We start from the raw sequence: 23,755 nt of genomic DNA, 5'->3' as shown, positions 1-23,755 counted from the left end.
CAGTTCAAAGAGAATGTTGAAAAACTGGAGAGGGTACAAAGAAGAGCCCCCCAAATTATTCTAGGGCTGAAAAAAAATGTATGACAGCGAGAGACTAAAGGAGTTCAATCTGTGTCGCTTATCAAAAAGATCAAGAAGTGACTTGATTATGGTGTATAAGCATCTTCGCAGGGAGAGAACACTGGAAATGAAAGGGATCTTTAATCCAATGGAGAAAAGCCAAACTAGAACCAAAGGGTGGAAGTCAAAGCCTCACAAATGTAAGCTAGAAACAAGGCATGGATTTTCAAACAGGACAGACGATTAACCATTGGAACAAGCTACCAAGGGAAGCAATCGCTTGCTGGCTTCAAGGCTGAACACTTTTTGGGAAGATATTGCTTTAGCCAAACACAAGTTATTGAGAGCAAAACAAGAGTAATTGTTTTGGGAGAAAATTCCTGATAAGCTCTAGTAATAAGATGTCCGCAGACTCCCATTTGCTCCAGCAATTAATTGCCCCTGTGCACAACTATAGGCTGAGTTAAAAAAAAAAAATCAGGCCCCTGACATCCTATTCCTAAACTTAGTGTGCATGGTTGTTTTTCCTCCTTTGTGCACATACACTAGTTTGCTATTGGAGGGTTGCCTGTGAGGTCTGAGCTGCTGGCAATAAGCTAAAATTAATTTAAACACTGGCTTGGGGAAGAAGTATTTGTAATGATTTAGCAGCCTGACACGCTGGACCAATTTTGGGGGTAGCAATTCCAGAAGCAGCGTGGCCTAGCAGGTAGATCTCAGCCTGGGAGCCAGGAGATATGGGTTCTATTTCCAACTGACCTGCTCCATGACCTAGGGTGAATCACTTCTCTATTCTTCTCCCACCTTTTGTCTATTTAGTCCAGGGAAGTCCTCTGAGGCAAGCACTCTCTCACTATGTGTTTGTACATTGTCTAGCACTACAGGGACCTGATGTTTCAAGTCAAATCCAATGGACAAATTTCTTTACAAGTCTTCACCCATGCACAGGTATTTCCCCTGCTCCTATTGAAGCCAATGATAAAATTACACTGGTAATGTTTAAAGGAAAAAAATCAACCCCATATCACACGTGTGGAATGGTGTGGCTACAGAATCAGGATCCTAATGAAACAAAAGGACGAGAAGTGAAAGTTGAACTTCACTGCGGTTGTTTATAATAAATAACAAGCGCAGATGTCAAGGAAGCAAATCACAGAAGTGCTAAGAGCCAAAACTTTTTATTGAAATAAAAAAGATGTAAAGTTAATGCAAAACCAAGGCTGATCATACAGAAAGGATGTTCTTTTAAGGTAGGTTTCTGACAACAGGTGGCCATAATTTCTGATCCTTTGAGTAGTCAATTTTTCTTGTTCCAAAGGACATTACTTGAATACCTTGGGAAGATAAGATATGTTTTTCTCTGCTGGAGTAGCATAAAAATATATGTCGGCTCATATTATATACATATGTATGGACTGTATTTCTTTTGTGGGAAAATATCACTATGTCACGTATTTAAAATTAAGTATCATTATACTTATTTCTTTATCGTATTGCAAACTTCTCTGTACAGTAATCTGACTCTTCCTCTGAACTAGACAAGTCCTCTACTTGTTTGCAATCTTTTTAGGCACAGATACAACATATGGCTTATATGCCAGTCTGCTCCTAATTTTTTATAGTTAAATACCTACACATGAGATCCTGTGGCTTTGAATAGTCTTAGTGGTTTAGATTCACTTTCAGACAGAATACATGGTAGATACTCTGAGAATCAAAACCAACCAACTTGGGCATATCATACAGAAGACAACAAAACGACACTCAGTGATATTTACTACAATACCTACAGCTCAAATCTGTGGAATCAGTTAATGATAACGTCTCTTATGAATGTTGAAGTCTGGCTGTGAAAGGACCCATGTAATATGAGAGTATAGGTCAGTTGTTTGCAGACTTAGTGGAATGTGATTTCAGAGCTATGTTTGGAAAAGCAGCAGCTCAGGTACTGGTTCATGGCAGTAACTTTCTGACGAATGTGATTGGTTTCATGGTCTACCATGTCATATGGAAATGTGTTTTTTTTTTAAAAAGCAAACTGTCACAAACTGAAAAGCTTTGGCAAACCCAGCAGGAAGAGATTCATTACAATCCATGCACAGTTAGTGAAATTCCACATCTTTCCTTTTTTTACAGTGGTGCAGCTTCACCAAAACAATATCTACACTGTTAAACCTCTGAGCTCAACGACAGAAATAAAAATGTCCTAAATTGTAGAGACTGGTTAAATGTGTTTAAAAAAACCCCAACCAACCCAACAATCTTACATAACAGTAGAACTAAAATTAGTGTAGTGCAATAGAGAACTCTTTTCATCAAAGTGCAAGATTTGTTATGTCAGTGTCACATCTTCAACAGGGTAGTCTTTGTTGATGTTAAAATGTAGTTTTCTACAGCAAAACATTAGTTTTGTATTCAATTTAAAAGACTGCTATAAAAGAAAGCTATGAGGCTGGATCAAGATATTTCCAAGCCGATTTTCCTTTGTAGCTGGATGTCTTTGCCTTTCTGCAATCGATAACCCTACCAGGGAAACATGAAAGAAAACAGATAGGGCCTTGACATTTGGAAACTCCCAGCTGATGAAGCAAAGAACACAAAAAACTCTCAGCCATTCCGAGATAATCGTACAAATGAGACTTTGTGTACATAGCTCAAGCCCTGGCTATTTTTACAAATGCATTACAGAGGGGTTGTGAAGGATTAAAAGTGGTTTTCCCCCTGCCACGACCTCTCTAGTAGACTGCTGTAGGTGGAACATCAATGCTCAGATCGGTAATATCTTTGTGAAAATTAAACTCCACTATGTAAAATTCCTTCTCACTCCTGGCCAAGCCTTGTCTGTCACAATCACGATCATGTGAAGTTGATAAAAACAATAAAAGACGAGACAAAAACAGTCAGAAAAAATAGCTGCTTGTTTTCCATAACTTTAACACAGCTTTTTCTCCATATGGTCTGAATAATCCTGGTTTGGGCAATCTAATCGTCCACTCTTAGAGATAAAAGCCACTGCTGGAGGGTTTAGAATGATTTGGAAGCAGCTCTGTGCAGGAATGCAGCTCGTCTGAGGAAGCAGGGTTTCTGTTGGGCAGGAGGCAGTCTCTGGGGTATCCCACATTAGCGTTGGTCAAAACACAATCATTTTCGGGCTGAGGGAAGACAGAGAGAAAACATTTAGGGGTTCTAGAGGATTTAATGTTTTAAACACTGAAGGTAAAGATGGACCAGTGGGGAAAGTGTCATCTGGGACCTGGGAGAAACAGGTTCAATTTCTAAAAGATCTGTTCTAGGGATTATTTTGGGGCAGTTCTCTGCCCTGGGCTATCTAGAAGGTCAGATGAGATGGCCACAATGGTTCCTTCTGGCCTTGGAATCTGAATCGATGAATCTAGGAATTCCTTGGTCTGCCACAGACTTCTTATGTGACCTGGGGTAAGTCACTTGCTGTCCCTGTGCCTCACTGGGGTGCAACAAGGAGAATCCATTCTTGGCCATAGTCCTGGCCCGTCTTGGACTCTCCAGGGGAAGGGGAAGGGGAAGGTCTCAACTGGTCTCTCTCACCAAGGGACAGTCCTTGAAGATAGGGAAGAAGCATGGGATGGAGCCACAGCTCAGGACAGGTCAAAATGCCACTCGCTGGCCTAACCACCTCTCCACCACTCATGTAGGGGAGGGGCTCTGCCCCATACCACCCAGTTCTAGTTACTGCTTCTCTATTGGCAGAGGTGTGCCCTACCCTTGCCTTCTGCTGGGGGGCAGGATGTCTGTTCAGAACCTGATTGGCTCTCAGTTCCCAAATGGCTAGCCAATGGGAAGGCAGTGAGTGGAGCTGGGTGGCATGGGGCAGAGTGGAGCCTGTGTTGATGGAGAAGCAGCACAGCATGAGGCAGTGGCTTTAATCACTGCTCTCCCAAGGCTGAAGCACAGAAGTCATTTTAGTCTCTGTGCTTCAGTTTGTAAAACACAATCATTTTTGGGCTGAGGGAAGACAGGGTGGGGGATAGCTCAGTGATTTGAACATTGGCCTGCTAAACCCAGGGTTGTAAGTTCAATCCTTGAGGAGGTCATTTCAGGATCTGGTGCAAAAATCTGTCTGGGAATTGGCCCGCTTTGAGCAGGGGGTTGGACTAGATGACCTCCTGAGGTCCCTTCCAACCCTGATATTCTATGAAATAGGGGCACATGAGGCAACTTGTATGTAAGAGCATGAGGCACTCAAATACTACAGGTGAGTACCGCTGACAGATAACTGCCCTATAGGGGCAGAGGTGAAAGTAAGCCAGCATGGTACAGCACAGCATACTGGCAAGAGCCAGTACGGCCTGCCAGACTGGACCGGCTTCCACAGTGGTAATTTAAAGGGCCCAGGGCTCCAGCTGCTGCAGGGAGCCCGGGGCCCTCTAAATCCCGTGGGAGCTCCAGCAGCTGGGCTCGCACAGTGATTTAAAGGGCCCAGAGCTCTATGGTGGCCAGAGCCCCAGGCCCTTTAATTCACCCCTGAGCCCCGGGGCTCCCAGATGCCTCTGCAGCTGATAGCTCCGGGGTGATTTAAAGGCCCTGGAGCTCCCAGCCACAGCCAGAGCCCCAGGTCCTTTACATCTTGAAAGGCCCCGCCTCTTCTGGTTGAGGCCATGCTCCCCCCTCCAGGACTCCAGCGTACCAGTAAGCCCTTTAAGTTACTTTCACCCCTGTATAGGAAGCATGGTTCTAAAGGCACTCTGACATCTTTGCTGCAAAATCAGTCCTTCACCTTTGTTTTGCCAGAGCAATAACAATGGGCATGTTGCAACCATCACTCTTTCGGCATTTCTGTCCATAACTACAGAGGTGAGGATTTTGCCGCACACTTTGTGCCGTGATCATTATGGAAACTTGAGCCAGGAATGTTCACCTGTTAAGGACAGGAATCCATGCAGCATGTTCTTAATTCTTTTGTTCTTCAATTCATCATAGGAGAAAGGGTTAGCAAAGGCCCATTTTTCACCGCAGTGCACCACAATTCAATAGGACTCTCTGGCAGGCTAACTCAATGTGTGTGTATTTGCAGACTAAAGGAGAAGCCCAGAGTTTCAAAAAGGGCTAGTGATTTCAGTTGCCCATCTTGAGACTCCTTAAAGGGGCCAGCTGTGAGACACTGCTGGGCTCCCATCCTCTGAACAGTGGGCCCCTTTCAGGTACCTCCGGTTGGACACCTGAAAAGTGAGAAACCTCGACCCACTACTCTCTTCTGAAAATGCTTGGCCAATGGGGCAGGTCCTCCTCTGATGCCGCTTGACATTGGTGTAAGTCAATGGCCTATGGTGGAGTTGCTCCTGATTTACAATGGGGTAAATGGGAGGAGAGTTAGTCCCCAAATTAATGAAATCACCACTAGACGAGGCGCTAAAACGTGACAGATTCAGGAAATCTTTAGCTCCAATGTAAAAGAGCTGCTTACCTTATGGGTATTATCCTGGCGTAATAACAGCGTGTGTGTCCCGTAAGAGTGTATGGAGGCTTCCTGTTGTCCATGGATATTCACAAAGTGATCCAAGGCTGAATTTGGACACAGGTACTGGGACTCTGAAGGAACAGGGGTCAGCTGCTTTGCAGAAATGACCTGATATGAGGAAGGGGGGACAGAACCTGAATACGGAGTCATCTCTTCTTGGGATGCTCCTCTATCTCCTATCTCCATGTTGGACAGCCCGTTCAGGTAAAAATGAATGGTGGACACTCCTGTGTTTGGCACCTGAGCTGGGCAGAGCTGGGAGCTCAGCTCCTGTTCAACACCATAGCTACCGATCTGTGCTGGGAGCCCCCTGGGTGGCTGATTTGCAGGCCTGTAGCTATAGCCCTGCCATGTGGTACCCACTAGGGTTGGTTTTTGTTTCAGTTGCGGCTCTGTGTGCGCCTGGATCCGGTTTTGTTGGCTGCAGGGCAGGCTTTGCTGCAGGAGTGGTTGATGTGCTCCCTGCACTGCGTGGAGGTTACTCTCCAGCTGCTGCCCATGTTGCTTGTGTTGGTAAGGGATTTCTATGGGTTGATGGAGATGGTTTGATCCATGAGGTCTGACCCACAGTGCACTCTGCTGCTGATGACCAAGAGATGACTGTACAAATGGAGACAGCCCAAGCTTGGCCGTTCCTGCAGGTGGCCTCCACTGCAGGCTGCTATCCTCAGCAGCCTGCTTCACCAGCGAGGGTGTTGGCTGGCTGAGAACTGAGGGCAACAGCTGCTCCCACGGCTGGCTGCTCTGCTGGTTTTGGGTCACAATGTGCTGCTGCATTTGCTGCGGGAGATGCAAGATCAGCGATTGCTGGTTTTGTGGCGGGGGCTGGGGTGAGCACTGGGATCCTTTCTCTGGCATCTGAGATGGATACACCAGTAGGTCTTGGCTTGGATTCTGGCCTGGGTCTGACGATGAACAGGCCTGCTGCTCCCCAGTGGGCTCATCCTCACCTTTGTTTACAAGCGAACCATGAATATAGGAGAGGATTTCATTGTTTGTTAATAGATCGTTCAGAGACGGAGTATAATCCAAGTCCATTTCTACCCTCACCATCCTCTCATCCAACAGCAAGAGCTCCAGATCCTCAGCATTCAGCCCCAGACCCTCCAAAGCACTAAACAGCTCATTATTTGAACAGTTTTCATCACTGCTAATCGAGAGAGAATCCAGTGTGGTCAACAGTGGGTCCCCTTGCCTCAAATCATCTAGCTCCTGCTTGGGACCATTTTCCCCAGAGGACAATGGATTAGCAACCGCATTCCAGTTCTCTTCTCTAGTCCCAAATAAGCCAGATTCTCCCAGGTGGCTGAAGAGATTGCTGCTGAAGGAATGTTTGGAAGTAGAAGCCGGGTGGGAGACATAAACAGCCTCATCTTGCCTCATCATGGCTCCCAGGAGAGAGTTTGGGTCTACATTGTCCTTCTGGGACCTCCCCCCTTTACTTTGAGAATTCTTTTTGGATCTGTTGTTTTTCCCTTTGCTGTGGAAAGGGTCAGGGAAGCCAGGAAGCGGGTAGGATATTTGATATAACAGTGCCTCTCCTGTAGCAAAGGTAAAAGGAAGATGCATAGAACGCTTCCGAAGGTGCTCCCCTCCTTCTTCATCTCTGCACAGAACAAAGACAAGATTGGTTATGAACACATACCCACAAGGAGCCCTAGAATGACTCATCACACAGGTTAATATTCCCCCTAGTACTCACATAGTCAACACTGGTATCAAAGATCTTTTTTGGAAGCTTGCATCTTATATGAGGGGTGAGGGAGGGGAGCCTAGGCCAGTGACTTCTGTGCACAAAAGGTAAAGGAGATATTAAATAGTCTGAAGTCTTCCTCACATATAACCCTTTCAGAAGGCTACACTCAAACAAAACTGGATTTTAACACTGCTAAGAGAAAGGAATGTAGTTCAAAATCAACTTTCCGTTAAACACACACCAGCGCCCCATTGATGATAGTTACGTTGCAAAGACTAACAAAATCCAGCCTGCCAAAGTTCTTCATTGCTGCCTACTCCAAAGTTTCTTCTTCTGAAGCAGCTGGTGCTGGCCACTGTCAGAGACAGGATATTGGACTAGATGGACCATTGGTCTGACCCAGTCAGACCATTCCTATGCTCCTGGAAAACCTTGACTTTAATTTTGGAATCTGATGCAGAACTAACATAAGGTTCTTAAAACAGGGGAGTTGTGTTTGGTTCTCTGGTGCATGTACAAAGTCAGGTAGCTGCACCGGATTTATATTTCATCCTGGACAAAATAGAAATGGAAACTCTGGATGGTATGAAGAATGACACTAACTAAGACTTGAAAAAACAAACCCAATAGCATTTATCAGGTTTTTTGTGTGAAGGTAAGGTCTCGCGGAGGGATATTCCCATATGGTAGAGAGATGTTCTAGGCTAGGGACTGTGCATCAACAGCAAGCTCACATATGCCTAACTGATGATATAAGTGATATCAGGGTATCAGTCACAATCTTGTGCCATTAAAGTCAATGGGAGTTTTGCCAGGGAGTTCACTGATGGAGGTTCAAGCATTTACCTCCCTAAAATGCAGCCCGTGATCAAAGCAAAGTCTGAGGGCAAACCCGCTGCAGTTGTGTTGGTGGTGTTTTCATGACTTCTGATAGGGAATCTCCCTGCACCCCCTCACTCCTGCAGGTAGTTCCCCTACATGGGAGAAATCCCAGTGAAGTTGGAGACCACACACAAGAGTCAGGACTATTTGTAGGAGAAAAGGTTTCCAGGATCAGCCACAGAAAGTATCATTGGCTTGGCTCAATAACTGGCCTGTTGTCGCACAATGCAGCTCAAGTGCACCGCATTGTGTGGGACATCCTGCATCTGGCCCCAGTGTTTAAGGCTGTCCTGCGGCCCCACGCTGCCATCACACAGTATCAATTCAGCTGCCTGGCAAGTTTTCCTGGTTGCGAGCTGCACGGCTCGGTGCTTGATATCACCCCGCCTGATGCTCCTCCAGGTGGCTGTGCTGCCCGAGGAAGGGGCAGTGAAGCGATTGCACCACACCTCTCTGAGCTGCTTCCTAGTCACCTACTTCCCCAAGTAGTTGGGCCTGGAGCTGCCTGTGCTGGAGCTAGGCTAGCCAGCCTTTTCCAGGGGCTCACACTGCAGACTCACGCAGGCGGAGGCGCATTTCCAGCGCAGCTTTGGGGAAACCATCCACAGCTGCAAGGAGGTAGCACGCAGGCACATCTGCTCCACTGGGGAGGTGAGTCTCCTGTCTGAGCTCTTCCCTGCAGCAAGGAGTAAACCCCCATCCAGTTCCCTGCATGGAGCCACCCATGCCCCTTTTCTGTGGGTTACTGTGATGGGGTGACTGTCCCACACTGGACTGTTTGGGGTTAATCAGGCAGCTGCACGAAAAGCAGCCAATAGGAAAGGGGCTGTGAGGAGCAGCCAATCAGGGTTGGGCAGGCCCATATGAGAAGAGCTGCAGGGCAGAGCAAGTTCAGTAGCTGCCTGGAGCTTGATGAGGGAACAGCAGGCTCCTGGCCAGGCAGAAGGAAACTAGCACCCTGGACGGAGCAGTGCTGCTAGCAGCGACTGGGGATGGAGTTGCTAAAGATGGTGCCTGGTTGGCTGCAGGATTCACAGGCTGGGGCCCTGGGGAAAGGACGAAGAGGATGTTGGGGGCTGCGGGGAAGTGGCCCAGGGAAAGGAACGGAGGAGTCAGAGGGGACACAGCAAGTGGTGGCTATCTTCAGGGTCTTTGAGCCGGGACCCAGAGTAGTGAGCAGGCCTGAGTCGTCCCCCTGCACCAGCCACAGAGGACGTGGCCAGACAATGGGTTGCAGGGGAGTGGCTGGACAGCAGATTGCAGTTCCCCCGGAACGGGGGAGAACAGAGCGTGACATGGCCATAGGGATGTGGCATGAAGAGGACACCATGGTTCTGGGAGTGATGTGGGTCCTGGAGCAGAAGTGACGGCAGTGAGACTAATAATTAGCTAGCAGAGCTCATCCCCAGGACAGCCAGCAGGAGGCGCCGTGAGTGAACACCATCACAGCTGCAAACTTGGGTCTTGAAAACTGGAGTTGCAACGTTGCTCCCCCCCGGGTCTGGTCAGCTAACCTCACAGTTCAGAGTGTAATAGTAAAGGATGGGTTAATCCCAACATTATTTATTGTTTTACTGCATTCTTTTAAAAGTGTCTTTAACATTTTGCTCTAGCAAAACCTGTGACATTCCTGGTTGAAGGGAAAACAGCTACTGCTGAAGACCAGCCTCTAAAAGACACAAGCTTCCATAATTCCCACCTTAGCATCTGCAGTATGCTGGTAGTACACAGGATCATGTTGTAGGTCAATATACGAAGTTTCTGGCTATTTGCATGAGCATATGTATTTTTTTAAAAACAAAAACAGTGTGTTGGATAAAAAAATGTGATGTCCCTCACTCCAGCGTCTGAGGGTTGAGAAAGATGCAGGGGAGCAGCAGGGGTATGTGATCCTCTCTTGCCATAAGTAAGCGGCCAGAGAGGATGACGTAGCCCTAGGGAAGGCCAGAGGGGACCGTGGAATTTCAGAGCCCAGGCTTGCAAGGGCCCGATTCTGCTCCAACAGTGCAGTAAATCACGAGCTCCCCCCTCTAGCCAGTGTACCAGTGTGACGCTGGTGTGAGATCAGAATCAAACCCAGAGTATTTTCTTGTTCTTTAGAATAATACAGTGGTTTTTGTCCCTGGGTCCCATCCCGAGCAATGGGCGAGTTTCCAAGTTTTTGTATAATTCGTGGCCTAGTGGCTTGAGCGCTAGACGGGAACTCAGGAGCCCTGGTTTCTATTCCTGGTTCTGCTGGATGACATTGGGCAAGTCACCTCACTGCTCTATGCCTCGGTTTCACCATCTGTAAAGTGGAGCTAGTGGCTTTGGTAAAGCACTTGGAGATCGACTGATGATAAGAGCTAGGCATTATTATTACACTGTTTTCATTATAGTCATTGCCTCTGCTGCTCCTCCTGAGAAAAGCAACAAGCAGGACAGCATACTAGGAAGATGAAGGAAGTGACCTGCCGTACTCTGACTATATCAGAGCTTCCCTATGAACTGAAACTCTGAGCCTGAGAGCCTCTGGAACCCAGGAGAGGTTAGACCCACTCCTGGCCTGTACCCCGGCACTTACACAAGCGGCCTTTGCGTGGCGATGATGTAATCAGGTTTGCCATTCTTGTAGACGAGTCTAGCGTTGGCTTGGACCCACTTCCATTGATTTTCTTTTGTCAGGAGACGGAACACAGTCAGGCCGCTCTCGCCCGTTTTTATCACTGGAAAAGAGATGCCAAGACAATGCAAGGAGCGACACCTGATCTGCAGAGGTGGATCGGGGGTGCAATGGCTGCAGAGCAGAACCCTGGTGTCACGAGGTACTGCGATTTCTGCAAGACTGAAGCGTCCTGGAGCACACGAGCCCTTCAATACAGATTGGCCCAGCTGTGTCCATCCAATCTGGTCAAATGCCACTCAAGGACAATTCCTCATTTTTCTCACTCATGACACCTATGCTAGTAATATTTGCATGTGTGTTCATTTATTTGCTGACACTGTGGCATTAAGTTATCTGGGAAGGGAGAGGGGCAGAACAATTAGCTCTTTAAAGGAGTAGGACCAGATCCTCAGCTGGAGTAAATAGGCATTTCTGATTTACACCAGCTGAAGATCTGGCCAATGCTTTTTATAAAAGCCATGTTAGAAAAATCATAACCTCTTAAATGGCTATGTCAGACAAGACTCAGAGGTAATTTTACCCCCCAAGCCAAATTAGAATGCTCACGTGTGTGGGGCTGGGACCTGAGAGAAGGGGCAGAGAAGGGTCACACTAACTGTGTCTTGTTTAATGAGGCCATATAAACAATTAACCCTTTCTATATGGCTGCTTTTACAGAATACCCCTTCTTTCTATGGCTAAACTGGATTTCTTACTTGGCTCCCTTTCTGTTACATGCAATGTGTTTTGGGTCAGATCCATCAGAGACAGACCTGTAGCGTGAGCATGACATGCTGCACCAAGAAAGGACTCCTGGAAGGGGCTCAAGTCACTTGGTGATGCTGGGGGAAATAACTGAACCAAGCTGGCTTTGGGGGTCACGAATCTGAAGTGGAAATTGTGTCCAGCATCACTGTGGCTCAGTTTGTGGATCGCCCCATGGGCTCCTGATTAGACAAGCAGGAGGCAAAGCCATGATTTGTCCAACAGATTCACAGTCCTTAACATCAACACCGTCCCTTCAGAAATCCTTCGTTCAGTAATTAATCAGGCATTGCTCATGCCTTTACGAAGGCCAGGTCATAGTGCCTGCCCTCCTGACGTGGGACACTTGGCTGTGACCTAAGGTTCCAGCACCACTGGGATGGGGAAATAGAGATGCTCCTCTCCGCTCCATGTGGGAGGGTGAATCCTGAGCACCAGCGGATGCTGGAGCTCTTCATGCCGGCTCTTACCCTCCAAAGAGCTGATTAGGTGCCCAGCACCCTCAATGCCCTTCTGAGTGCCTCACTGGGTCAGGCCCTGCTAATGGGCCGAGAATTATCTGTAGGAAACTTGAACCCATCATGTGCAATGGAGAAGTTCCTGGGCCAGACTAGGCCCAGCCCGGTGTGGGTTCACAACAGGACAAGGAAGGATCCAGGCACCACCCCCATCAGCTCCTGCCCCATGCAGGGATGGGCCAAAGAGTAACCCTGCAGTCGTGTTCGCCAGAGCCTTGGTGGCACTGTGCAGCCCCACGGTAGCCCCAGTGCACCCCCCCAATTATCTCCCACCAGTTCTTTCTGGGGGATGTTCTGAGCCGCCTGTTCCAAGCCCGAGTAACAGGGCTTTGCAGGGGGTGCTCCCATGGTGATCACTCCCATGTGACTATGAACATGGACTACAGCAGCTGGCTCCAGGAATGGCATTTAAAAGGGGAAGCTACCAGATTTCTGTTCCCCTGAAGCCCTTAGGACTGGTTAGCCAGCCAGGGTGCCCACAGCCTTGCACAGGGACGCAGACGGGAAGGACGGGCTAAGAGGGTTACCTGCTGTGATGCTGCCAGGGCGATCCCTGAAGGGGAGCAGGGTGAGGGCAGAGCTGGCCAGGTCAGGGGGCAGCGTCTCCAGGTGGCAGAGCATGTGCTGCTGTGGAGACCCTGGCAGGAGTTCTGGCTAAGTCAGACAGAGTCCCTCCAGCACACCAGTAGCTGCAAGCGCCAGACTCTTGTATAATGCACAACACGGCACAGAAAGGGGCTCGTCGGCTGGACAGGGGCTGGACGTCCATCCCCATGCTGACAGGGGTGGCAGAGTGAGCAAGCCAGAATAGGACCCAGTCCCCAGGGTCACATACTTCATAGCAAACTGAGCTGGTGGCTCCTGCCATGACCCCCAGGAATCTGAGGAGCACGCCGTGGTGGGAGGGTTGGGATGGGGGGGGAGGGAGATTTTTAACACTCTTACTTCGGACGTGATTCTCAGCACAGTGCAGCATGTCAGCGGCATGAATGAACTGGTACCCGGTGCCGCGCACCCGCAGCTCCGCCTCCGTATAGCCCAGCACGATCTTCCCTCTGGGGGAGAAGAGCAGAGCACCGCGATTGCAGGGAGAGGCCAGCGGCCTGGCCTTCAAAAATCCAGCCACTGGGGAAAAGGCTTCTAGCAACATTGCACTCCCAGCTTATTTACAGTGCTGCAGTGGGGACGTCGCCTCATCCGCAGGGCAGACGGTCAGTAAGAGCACCCCTGACAGGCAGGGGCGGCTCTAGCGTTTTGGCCGCCCCAAGCAGTCATGCGCGGGAGGCGCCCCAGAGCCGCGGGAGCAGCGGACCTCCCGCGGGCATGACTGCGGAGGGTCCGCTGGTCCCGCGTGGCTTGGCTGTACCCCCCACGGCCGCGGACGGTTCGCGGACGCGGCGGCTCCGCTTGAGCTGCCGCAGTCATGCCTGCGGGAGGTCCAGCCGAGCCGCGGGACGAGCGCCCCCTCCGCAGTCATGCCTGCGGCAGGTCCGGTCGTCCCGGGGCTCCGGGGACCTCCCGCAGGCATGACTGCGGCAGGTCCGCCGGCCCAGCCTGCCGCCCACCCCCGGCCGCAGGGGACGCCCCCTAGATTTGGCCGCCCTAGGCACCAGCTTGTTTTGCTGGTGCCTAGAGCCGCCCCTGCTGACAGGGGTCTCCCAGAGTCTGGATCTGGGCGCACTGGAGATAACAGCATTGCTCCCTCCCTCCCTGGAGCAGGTGGGTGAAGAATGGTTTTCCTCTGCGCCCTGCCCTCTACCACCCCACCCGTGGGCCAGAGCAGAGTAGGGTTACCAGGCATCCAGTTTTCAACTGGAACACCCAGTCAAAAAGGGACCCCAATGGCTCCAGTCAGCATGGCTGACCTGACTGTTAAAAATCTGGTCGGTGGCACAGCAGGGCTAAGGCAGGCTCCCTGCCTGACTCTTCACGGCTCCTGGAAGCAGTGGCATGTCTCCTCTCTGGCTCTTAGGTGCAGGGGCGGCCAGGGGGCTCCGCACGCTGCCCCAGCCCCAAGAGCTGGCCCCACATCTCCCATTGGCCGGGAACCAGACCAATAGGAGCTGCGGGGCAGTGCTTGTGGATGGGGCAGCGCACAAGCTGCCTGGCCGCGCCTCTGCCTAGGATCCGAAGGGGGGACATGCCGCCACTTCCAAGAGCCACCTAAGGTAAGTGCCACCCAGATCCTGCAGTCCGAACCTCCTCCTGTGCCCCAACCCTGAGCCCCCACCCACCCTCTGAAACCCTCTGAAGAGAGGCCTAGTTAGGCCTCCTCAGCTGACTGAGGAATATCAGGGTTGGAAGGGACCTCAGGAGGAAATCCAGTCCAACCTCCTGCTCAAAGCAGGACCAGTCCCCAACTAAATCATCCCAGCCAGGGCTTTGTCAAGCTGGGCCTTAAAAACCTCTAAGGAAGGAGATTCCACCACCCTCCTAGTGAAAAAGTTTTTCCTAATATCAACCTAAACCTCCCCCACTGCAACTTGAGACAATTACTCCTTGTTCTGTCATCTGGTACCAATGAGAACAGTCTAGATCCATCCTCTTTGGAACCCCCTTTTAGGTAGTTGAAAGCAGCTATCAAATCCCCCCTCATTCTTCTCTTCTGCAGACTAAATAATCCCAGTTCCCTCAGCCTCGCCTCATAAGTCATGTGCTCCAGCCCCCTAATCATTTTTGTTGCCCTCCGCTGGACTCTTTCCAATTTTTTCACATCTTTCTTGTAGTGTGGGGCCCAAAACTGAACACATGTGGCCAGATGAAGCCTCATCAATGCCAAATAGAGGGGAATGATCACGTCTCTCGATCTGCTGGCAATGCCCCAACTTATACAGCCCAAAATGCCGTTAGCCTTCTTGGCAACAATGGCACATTGTTGACTCATATCCAGCTTGTCGTCCACTGTAACCCCTAGGTTCTTTTCTGCAGAACTGCTGCCTAGCCACTCGGTCCCTAGTCTGTAGCAGTGCATGGGATTCTTCCGTCCTAAGTGCAGGACTCTGCACTTGTCCTTGTTGAATCTCATCAGGTTTCTTTTGGCCCAGTCCTCTAATTTGTCTAGGTCCCTCTGTATCCTATCCCCGCCCTCCAGCGTATCTACCAGTCCTCCAAGTTTAGTGTCATTTGCAAACTTGCTGAGGGTGCAATCCACGTCGAAAACCGGACACCTGGTAACCCTACTCTGTGCTCTGGCCCACGGGTGGGGTGGTATTGGGCAGGGCACAGAGGAAAACCATTCTTCACCCACTGCAGGTCCAGGTAAGGGTGCATTGGCAGAGGTCTGCAGAGAAACCTCGCCAGCCACTTGCTATCTGTGTCTGACTCTAACCCATGGGACGAGTCTTTCACTTCCATAAGCAAGGATATTGACTACTACAGTTAGCCAAAAAATTAACTACTGGTTATGAAAATGTTGTTTCCATGCTGAAGGAGTCTAAATGCACCCCTCCCTTTTTATTTTTAAACTATTTTTTTAATTTCTCCACCCACCAAATTGTGTTTACTCAAAAACGTTCCTGACCTGGTTAACAATACCTTTCATTTACCAAAAACCATGTTCCCAGTAACTGAAAATCTTGAATAGCCATTTGGACAACAATTTCAACATGGCTGATCAACAGTACCCTGCCCCCAGAAAAAAACACTAACAATTTTTTGCAAAAAAACCAAGTCATTTTCCTCCCCCAAACCCTTTTTGTTAAAAAGAATTTCAACTAGCTGTATTAACCACATCTTAAAAAAATAAACAAACAGTTACTAAGTAATTATTGTTATAATTAATTTATTTGCAGTTCAGCAGTTCCTCAGAGGTCCCATCATGGCCCAGGACCCCCCTGTGCTAGGAGCTGCACAAACATGGAACACACAGACAGCGCCTGCCTCTGCAACATGCATCTATCTGAATGTAACGTGAGTCTTGCTTGCGAGAGTATTTGGGGAAAATCTTGTTTAACAGCACATGCCAACATGATCAATCCCAACTTCTGTACTTACTTGGCATCACAGGCCACGGGGGTAAAGTCCAGTTTGTGCTTGGTTCTGAAGAGCATGTGTTTGGTTCTGACCTCCAGGATGGAGGGGGGCTGCAAGGGAGTGGAGATGGCAAAGAGAGCCAGCTGGGGAGGCAGCAGGGACCCATCCTCAGACCTTTTATTCTGGCCGTGGAGAAATTTCAACCTGCCCTGAAGGTTTAAAGCCTTGAAAAGAAAAATTAGGAGTCACTTCTGGAACCAAATTGGGCTGGTAACTTCAGCAATGAAAGGCCTGTTTAAAGCAAATGCAGCATTTGTTAATAAGTAAATGCAAACAAACAAGCCAGGCCGAGGGGAAGAGTGCATCATCGGGGCGGTATGCTATTCAGAGGAGATTTTCAGAGGTGCTGCTGGAGCACAGTGATAAAAATCCCCTGCCACTGAGTCTAGACCCCTCCTCCCTCACGGGGCCTCAGACCTTGACAGTCTACACTGAAATTTAATAGCCCCGCAGCCTGAGTCAGCTGACCCAGGCCAGTTGTGGCTGTGTCACAGGTCTTATTACAGTGTAGCTGTGGCAACAATGCCATAAACCAGGTTAGACCCATCCTGTAAGGTCAGGACATAGGTAGGACCTGTTCTTGTGATCTCTATTCATGTGAGCTCACAAACAAAATTACAGTGCAGTTTCGGTGGTGGCAGGACACAACCCATCCCACCCAAAACCTTACAAGTTGGGAACCGAGAAGTAAAGGGGAAAGACTTATGAATTCCCTTCCCCCTTCCTGCTGCCTGCAGCATTGTTGCTAACACACTCCAGTTCTCCCATCTCCAAACACACACCCAAAAGCAATCCGTACCCCACCTTCATTCCATGTTCATCCAGTGCAAAACCAGAGCGAGCAGCCATGCTGCTGAGCTGTTTCTGACAGGTGTGAGAGGCAGGGATGGGCCTCAGTTAGTTCTCTGACTGCACAACTTGAAAAGTTACTGGAAATAAATACAGGAAGTGATATTGCCTGGCAGCTGGAAGGAAGTGCCTATCAGGAATGGGTCACCACTCACTCTCCATTTCCGCAAATTAATGTCTTCAAGCACACATGTAGGGTTTCAATAATTGTTTTGTTTAAAAAATGATGTTTTTTTACTCTGTTGAGTAATTTGATTTTACTATAGTGCCCCAATACCTATTAGGGTTCTTTTTTAAATGCCATAAATATAAAGAGAAGGATAGCATAAAATCCCTCCCTGGCAGCTGTACTAAATCACTTTACTTCTAAGGGGTTAAGAAGCTCAAATAACTTAGTTGGCACCTGACCAGAGGGACCAATGAGGAAAGAAGATACTTTCAAATCTGAGGAGGGAGGAGAGGATTTGTTTGTGGCTCTCTTCGTTTATTCCCTCTCTGGATGGAGGGAGAGACCAAGCAGGTACAACATCTCCTGAAAACATACCTGGAATGATCCATCTAAAATTACAGAAATTATAATTAAGGCAAGGAATGCGTTAGATTATCTTTTGTTTTGGCTTGTGACTTTTCCTATGCTACAAAGGTAGTTTTATTCCTGTTTTTGTAACTGTGAAGCTGAGTCCAGAGGGGAATCCTCTGTGTTTTAAATCTTTTTATTACCCTGTAAAGTTACTGTCCATCCTGATTTTGCAGGTGTGATTCTTTTACTTTTTTCTTTATAATAAAGTTCTTCTTTTAACAACCTGATTGATTTTAGTGTCCTAAAGATAAAGGATCTGGTCTGTACTCACATTGCTAAGGCAATTAGTTGGTATATTATTCTCAAGCCTCCCCAGGAAAGGGGGTGAAGGGGTTATTTTGGGGGGATAGGGATTCCAAGTGACCCTTCCCTGAATTTTTGTGTAAATCATTTGGTGGTGGCAGCAATACCATCCAAGGACAAGGAAAGGAATTTGTGCCTTGGGGAAATTTTTACCTAAGCTTGTAGAATATAAGCTTAGAGGGTCTTTCATGCGGGTCCCCACATCTGTACCCCAGAGTTCAGAGTGTGTGTGGGGGAACCCTGACAGCAACCCGTATTAATGTGCTTGTTAAAATGAAATCAATTCTGAATATAAAAACCAAACCATTACCACGTGCAATTACTCAGAATCTGTGCATGTGATTTTCATTTTCCTCCTAGAGGCAACAGTTAAAAATACTTGGTTAATTTAATTCAACAGCAGATTCTGCTGTGTACTAACTTTCACTCAAATAGTTTATTTTGTTACATAATCCCCAAGAGGCAGTTGCGAAGCATCATCATCTGTTCCCTAAGGACAGTAACTATTATACACAGAGTGTAGCTGTGTCTAAATCCAGCGGGTCCCAGAGCCAAATACTGCAGCTTTATAGTCCTGCAGCCTGAGACCCATGAGCCCTAGGTGTTGAGTTGCAGTGTTGACATATCCTTAGAAAAAGGTGCGATTTCCAGATCCTTGTCTCCTTTTGCCCACTTCTCGCTCTTTTTTAGCCTTCCTTGGCAATGACAGTGTTTGTGCTGCAACAGATTTCTTATCAAACTAAAATTTGATAGATTTGCCTTGATGCGCATATATTCCCTTATGGCTAAAAGTCATAAATTCTCATACAGACAAATACTCCTGCTGTACAATTGATCCTCATGGGATGACTCCTAGAGTAGCAGCCATGTGGCCAAAGCATTAATCTGAGTGTGTGCTGGATTTCTTGTAATAGGAGGGCAAAGGAAAGTGAGACAACGCAGTGAAAAGTCACCAGAAGGGGTGAGTTTTTTTCTCTCTCTTTAGTCCCTCTTTGTTTCTAATGAATGAGCAGATAGGCTTCTGTAGAGACACAGGGGAAAATTTGCCATCACTTTCTTACAGGGCCTGATTGGAAGACCGCTGGAGGAAATCAGAAACCCTCCATTGCCTTCAGCAGACTCTGAGCCAGGCCCACCTTGACTTTCCTGAGTAGATCCATGCTCCTCACTGCTCCCATCTTTCCTTTATTGGGCTGTTCTGTGCTTGTTGCAAGAGTGAGTCCACTGCTCTGGTGTGTCCCTGCAGTGCTGTTGCTAATTTCCTGCTTTTAGTAACCCCTCGGCAGTCACATGGTCTGTTCCTTGCGGAGTACAGTTCGCACAGCTTCCTATCTGAGCTTCCTCCCATTCACACATGCCCCCTCTGGCTGGCTAACACACACACTCAACCAAAGCGTCGACATCCTTAAAGCCCGTTCTGGTGGAAATAAATGGGACCCGCGCTGTGGTGATCTTGCATTGTCAGAAAATCCTGCTCTAAAATAAAGGCCTCAGCCATGTCTCCCTGTAGCTGAAAATCCAGGCCATCTAATGTAAACATCGCAGGGCTGGCTCCAAAGGTGACTTCACCAAACAGATTGCTTTTCACACACTAGGCACCCAAACCTTTCCACCAGGCACCTTGTTGAGGTCAGGGGGTTAGGGACTGCGTGCTGGCTGGGAAAAAAGCCATTCCAGGCTCAGGAATTGCGCTTACACACATGCCCCTGGGCACAGCAGTCTGGTTTACTGGGAGAATAGGGATAAGGGAATCCCAGGAAAAAGCACCACCCACGAGATGCAACTATCACCCGAATGGAGCTCTGAGTGTTATTACTGCAATTGTATCCAGTCCTGGTGAACTGTGCCAGACTAACACTGGTGTTTGACATCCACTCTCCGCAGAGCAGATGGCGCAAGCTAACCCAGCCTTTCACTAATACGTCTCAAGCCACTAGGGGTAAGTGGATAGTGCGGTCACCATGTCTGGCTTCCACTTAGCCACAAGCTGTGAGGGTGACTTTTCACACCTGCCTGCGGGCTGAAGCCACAGTGTGAAGTGCATTTAGACATCACATAGCAATGAGGCATGGATGACTTTTGGTCACTACCAACAGCAGCTGCATTTGAATTGGTGACCAAGCAGTGAAAAGCTTCTCAACCTATTACCAGTCCCCTAAGCCAACCAGCCCTCTTAGCATTTTGCATGAGGCATTCACCATCCTTCACACTTTTGCCCTCAGGCAGTATCATCTAGAGCCACACCCTCATGCAGAACGGACCCTGAGTGGTGCTTTTTGTGTGCAAAGTCCTCGCTTTGGCAAATCTCCTACCGACCACTTAAAGAGCTTAGAGGTGATCTGAAAACATAACTGTAATGAGTTTGTGCACTTGATAGAAGCTTTATGATGTAATAATAAGGCCTGGTGGGGAAAAAAAGCTTCATTTTCCTGGAAGTGATTCAAAAGCATCTTTGTTTTTGTGACAGATATTTAACTCAGATGCCTGGCAAACAGATTGGAGAAAAGCACAGTTGTTAAAGAGTCTGTCCCTCTGCTCCTTCTGTTATGGGTTGAGTGAGCTCCCAGTCTACATTTCTGGGTCCTCCCCAGGAGAACTCAGGCACGGTGGGAACATAAGACTTTGTTTTCCATTTTGCAAGTCACTTTTAAAATCACCATTCCAGAATGCCACTGAAAACCGAATGCCATTTTGTTGTTTCCTGAAATTTAACACGAGCAAATTCTCCTGTCAGAATCCAGACAACCCCCCCAATTTAGGAGACAATGGTCCTGACCCTGATGTGTGGTGAACTGCACTATGTACTATCTGTGGGGAGCGGGGGGAAGCAGGGCCAAAGGGGAAGTTAAGCCAGTTTACACCCTCCACTCCAGATCCAGGGGTCAGCCAAAGATGGGGCCATTCACTGGATGCCCCACTTTGAGCTGCTGCCAGTGCCCTGTAAGGGCCATTCCAATAGCTGCAGATCCCCAGGGTGAATAGATGAGAGATCCACTGGTGTTCAGCAGGCTTGCCCTGATAGATCAGGGGCCACAATCTGTCCCCAATGAATTTAGGAGTGGAAGTATGTCACTTTGGCTGCTACACTAGCCTTGTTCTTAAATTGTCCCACCGCAGGTGCAGCTCCATTGGTGGTAGCATAGCAGAAGAGCTAGTGTGTACAGAGGACACTGTCTGACCCTGTTCTGAACACTTCTAGAGGATGAAGTGCTCAAAATGCCAGTGGTCTGTCTAGACCAGTGCTCCTGCTGGCAGAGATGTGCTAGAAGTGGAAGGGGGACTGAAGAACAAGGCTGGAGAAGGCCTTTGTTCCAGACAGTCAAGGACTGGCTGAAGGCTCAGAGGAAAACAGGCCTGCAACAGAAACAGCCTCCTGGTTCTGGTAGGGAGACGCAGCCCTGGCAGAGCTGTGCTAAGGGTCTGTGCGGGACCCCTTCTGCAACCAATGGGGGGTGAGGATACTCAAGGAGCAGTCCTGCCCTGTCACACTAATGAGGAGATGCTGATGCAAGTTCTTACTCACCAGAAACCCAGATGAATTATCCAGGAGGCAGCGGAATCGGCACACAAAGCTCCTTTCGAGGAAAGAGGAGTTCTCAGGAGGCAGCTGGCCGGGCTTGTAAGTGATAACGGAGGAGCTGATACTTTTTTCACCTAAAGGATGCAGGACAAAGGAGAGCCCAAGTTAACACACATGGAAGTGTGGAGACTCCCGACGAGGCTGGAACAGGGACAACATGCATCAGCAGCTGTATCTATCAAAGGTATTGCCAAAAAAAATCTCCTCTTGATGGACACACTTGGTTCCTTCTGTCTAATTAAACGCCCCATACAAAAACCTGCATGTACATGAAGAACTTAACCATTTCAGAGTGAAGCACTGAAAAGTCAGGAAAGTTCCAATGGCCTGCTCCGGATGCAGCCCTGAGTTACAAGATCTCTCTCCATCGTTAACATAGGACCTCTGCCTTATTCAGTGCACAAGCTGGACACTGCACAGAGAATGAGGCAGCTGTGAACTGAAACTATGAAGGATTTGACATCTGTGAGACCTGCACATTACTGCAGCTGAGGCTTGAACCGAGTGGAGTCTGTAGGCAGCAGCTCTAGCAGATGATCTGTCTCTACTTGGCCAGGGCCAAACTCCTCTTGACAGGATCTGCCCAGGACTAACAGGAATACAACAAGTATCAGAGGGGTAGCCGTGTTAGTCTGGATCTGTAAAAGCAGCAAAGAATCCTGTGGCACCTTATAGACTAACAGACATACTGGAGCATGAGCTTTCGTGGGTGAATACCCACTTCGTCTCATTCAGCCGACGAAGTGGGTATTAACCCACAAAAGCTCATGCTCCAATACGTCTGTTAGTCTATAAGGTGCCACAGGATTCTTTGCTGCTTTTAGGAATACAACAGCATTTTTATGGAAGCAGTGAAGAGTCAAAGGACACTCCCAGTGGTCTTTGGGCTGGTAAAAGAACCGGCCGGCCAGCCAGCAGGCTCTATGGACAGTGCCAACTCCCTTTCTTTAGTCTCCTGCACCTACCATCAGGCGATGGTTCGCTCTCTGGAGTGGGAGGCGGGTTAAGGGCCCAGTGAAGGTTGCGCCTGAACTCCTGCTGGTCCTCAGTGTGGATCAGCTCAAACACGCTCTGGTGCATGACATCTGTCTGGAAGGAAGCAGAGTGACAGGTGAGTCCAACCGTCTGTCCCGGGCACCTGCAGCTACCGCACAGCTGGGGACAGCCTGGCCTCTTGCCATCGGAACTGCCACACACACAATGGACCAGATTTCACCACCCTCATTCCCAGGGGCAGTTCCAGGGCCTGCAAAGAGTCTCGCCCTACTGAGATCAATGAGGGTCCCCATGGAGTAAGGTACCATACCCCGGGCCGAGCCCGCTCTGCTGATGTCAGTGGGAGCTGAGTCAGGTCAGGGTGAGTAAAGGTGGCCTGCAGTGTGCACAGGAATGATTTCAATCTGTTTTATGGGCTCGTTCTTCATTGGGCTAAATTCTGCCTCTCTCACCTCCATGGCATAGCCAGCAGCCCCTGCAAAGGCAATGGAGCTACCTGTTGGAGCCAGAACTCCACAATGGACCCAATTCTGCCACCCTTACTCACTGTGGGGAAGGACCTGTTTCTTCAGTGGGACCATTTGGGGCATAAGAGTGAGTCAGTGTGGAAAAAAACTGATTCAAGTGTCAGCGGTGCAGAATCGAGCCCACTCTGCTCAAAGAATCCCAACAAAACAGATCACTCTGATTAATTCTGCCTTTACCCTGTCATCACCTAAAGGGTGAGATTGTGGCTCTGGCCTTCACTACACAGGTGTGCAGTCACAAGCTACCCCAATGTCATTAATATGCAGTGTGTTTGCTGGCAAGATGAAGCATGTTTAAGCAGAAAAAGCAAGCAATGCTGGACCAATAAGGTAGCTCTGATAAGAACAAAGGCCAAAAAGGGTCTGTAATGAAGTCACACTTCGTAACAAAGATCTGACCTCATTTCCCTGCATGAGTCAGAAGAACAAATAAACATGATTTACAAAGAGCAGATCAGAATAATAAAATCAGAAACACTGCCCTCCCTGGCCCTTTGACACGCTGTCATTCACTAGAATTTGCTGCAACTTGCCAACTAAGTTAATCATCAAGATCTTCACATTTAAAATAAGACAACTTCTGAATGATTAACTATAAATAAGGTTTAGAATGCTAGAGCCACAGAGTGGAGCCATTTAGCTAAGGCCCCTGAACATTATAGGAGCTTTGTACTGGTTATATTTAAATTTATGATAATATTGTTGTTTTTTTTAAATGAAAGGATGTTCTGCATATTGAAAGAAACATTCTTAAAGCAATTTGACACCCCTGCAGCTGATTTATGCATATGCTGTACAGTACTTAGATTATTCGGATACCAATAGTACT

At 48.4% G+C, this 23,755-nt stretch overlaps 1 protein-coding gene across 2 annotated transcripts in view; it reads right to left on the bottom strand.

Annotated features, from left to right (window-relative positions):
* Positions 1-1,282: 1,282 nt before the first annotated feature.
* LOC120374880 (aryl hydrocarbon receptor-like) overlaps positions 1,283-23,755 on the bottom strand; it is a 113,403-nt gene continuing 90,930 nt past the window's right edge. For both annotated transcript variants that reach the window (XM_039495283.1, XM_039495284.1), the window contains 7 exons: positions 22,369-22,492; positions 21,347-21,477; positions 16,053-16,255; positions 13,005-13,114; positions 10,696-10,837; positions 5,501-7,160; positions 1,283-3,212 (listed from right to left, as the gene is read on the bottom strand). In XM_039495283.1, the coding sequence (XP_039351217.1) occupies positions 3,057-3,212; positions 5,501-7,160; positions 10,696-10,837; positions 13,005-13,114; positions 16,053-16,255; positions 21,347-21,477; positions 22,369-22,492 (2,526 nt within the window). In that variant the 3' untranslated portion in view covers positions 1,283-3,056. The remainder of the gene's footprint in view (positions 3,213-5,500; positions 7,161-10,695; positions 10,838-13,004; positions 13,115-16,052; positions 16,256-21,346; positions 21,478-22,368; positions 22,493-23,755) is intronic.

This window comes from Mauremys reevesii, linkage group 11 (assembly GCF_016161935.1).
Source record: "Mauremys reevesii isolate NIE-2019 linkage group 11, ASM1616193v1, whole genome shotgun sequence".
NCBI classification, from domain to species: Eukaryota; Metazoa; Chordata; order Testudines; family Geoemydidae; genus Mauremys; species Mauremys reevesii.
This window is presented reverse-complemented; position numbering and strand designations above follow the sequence as displayed.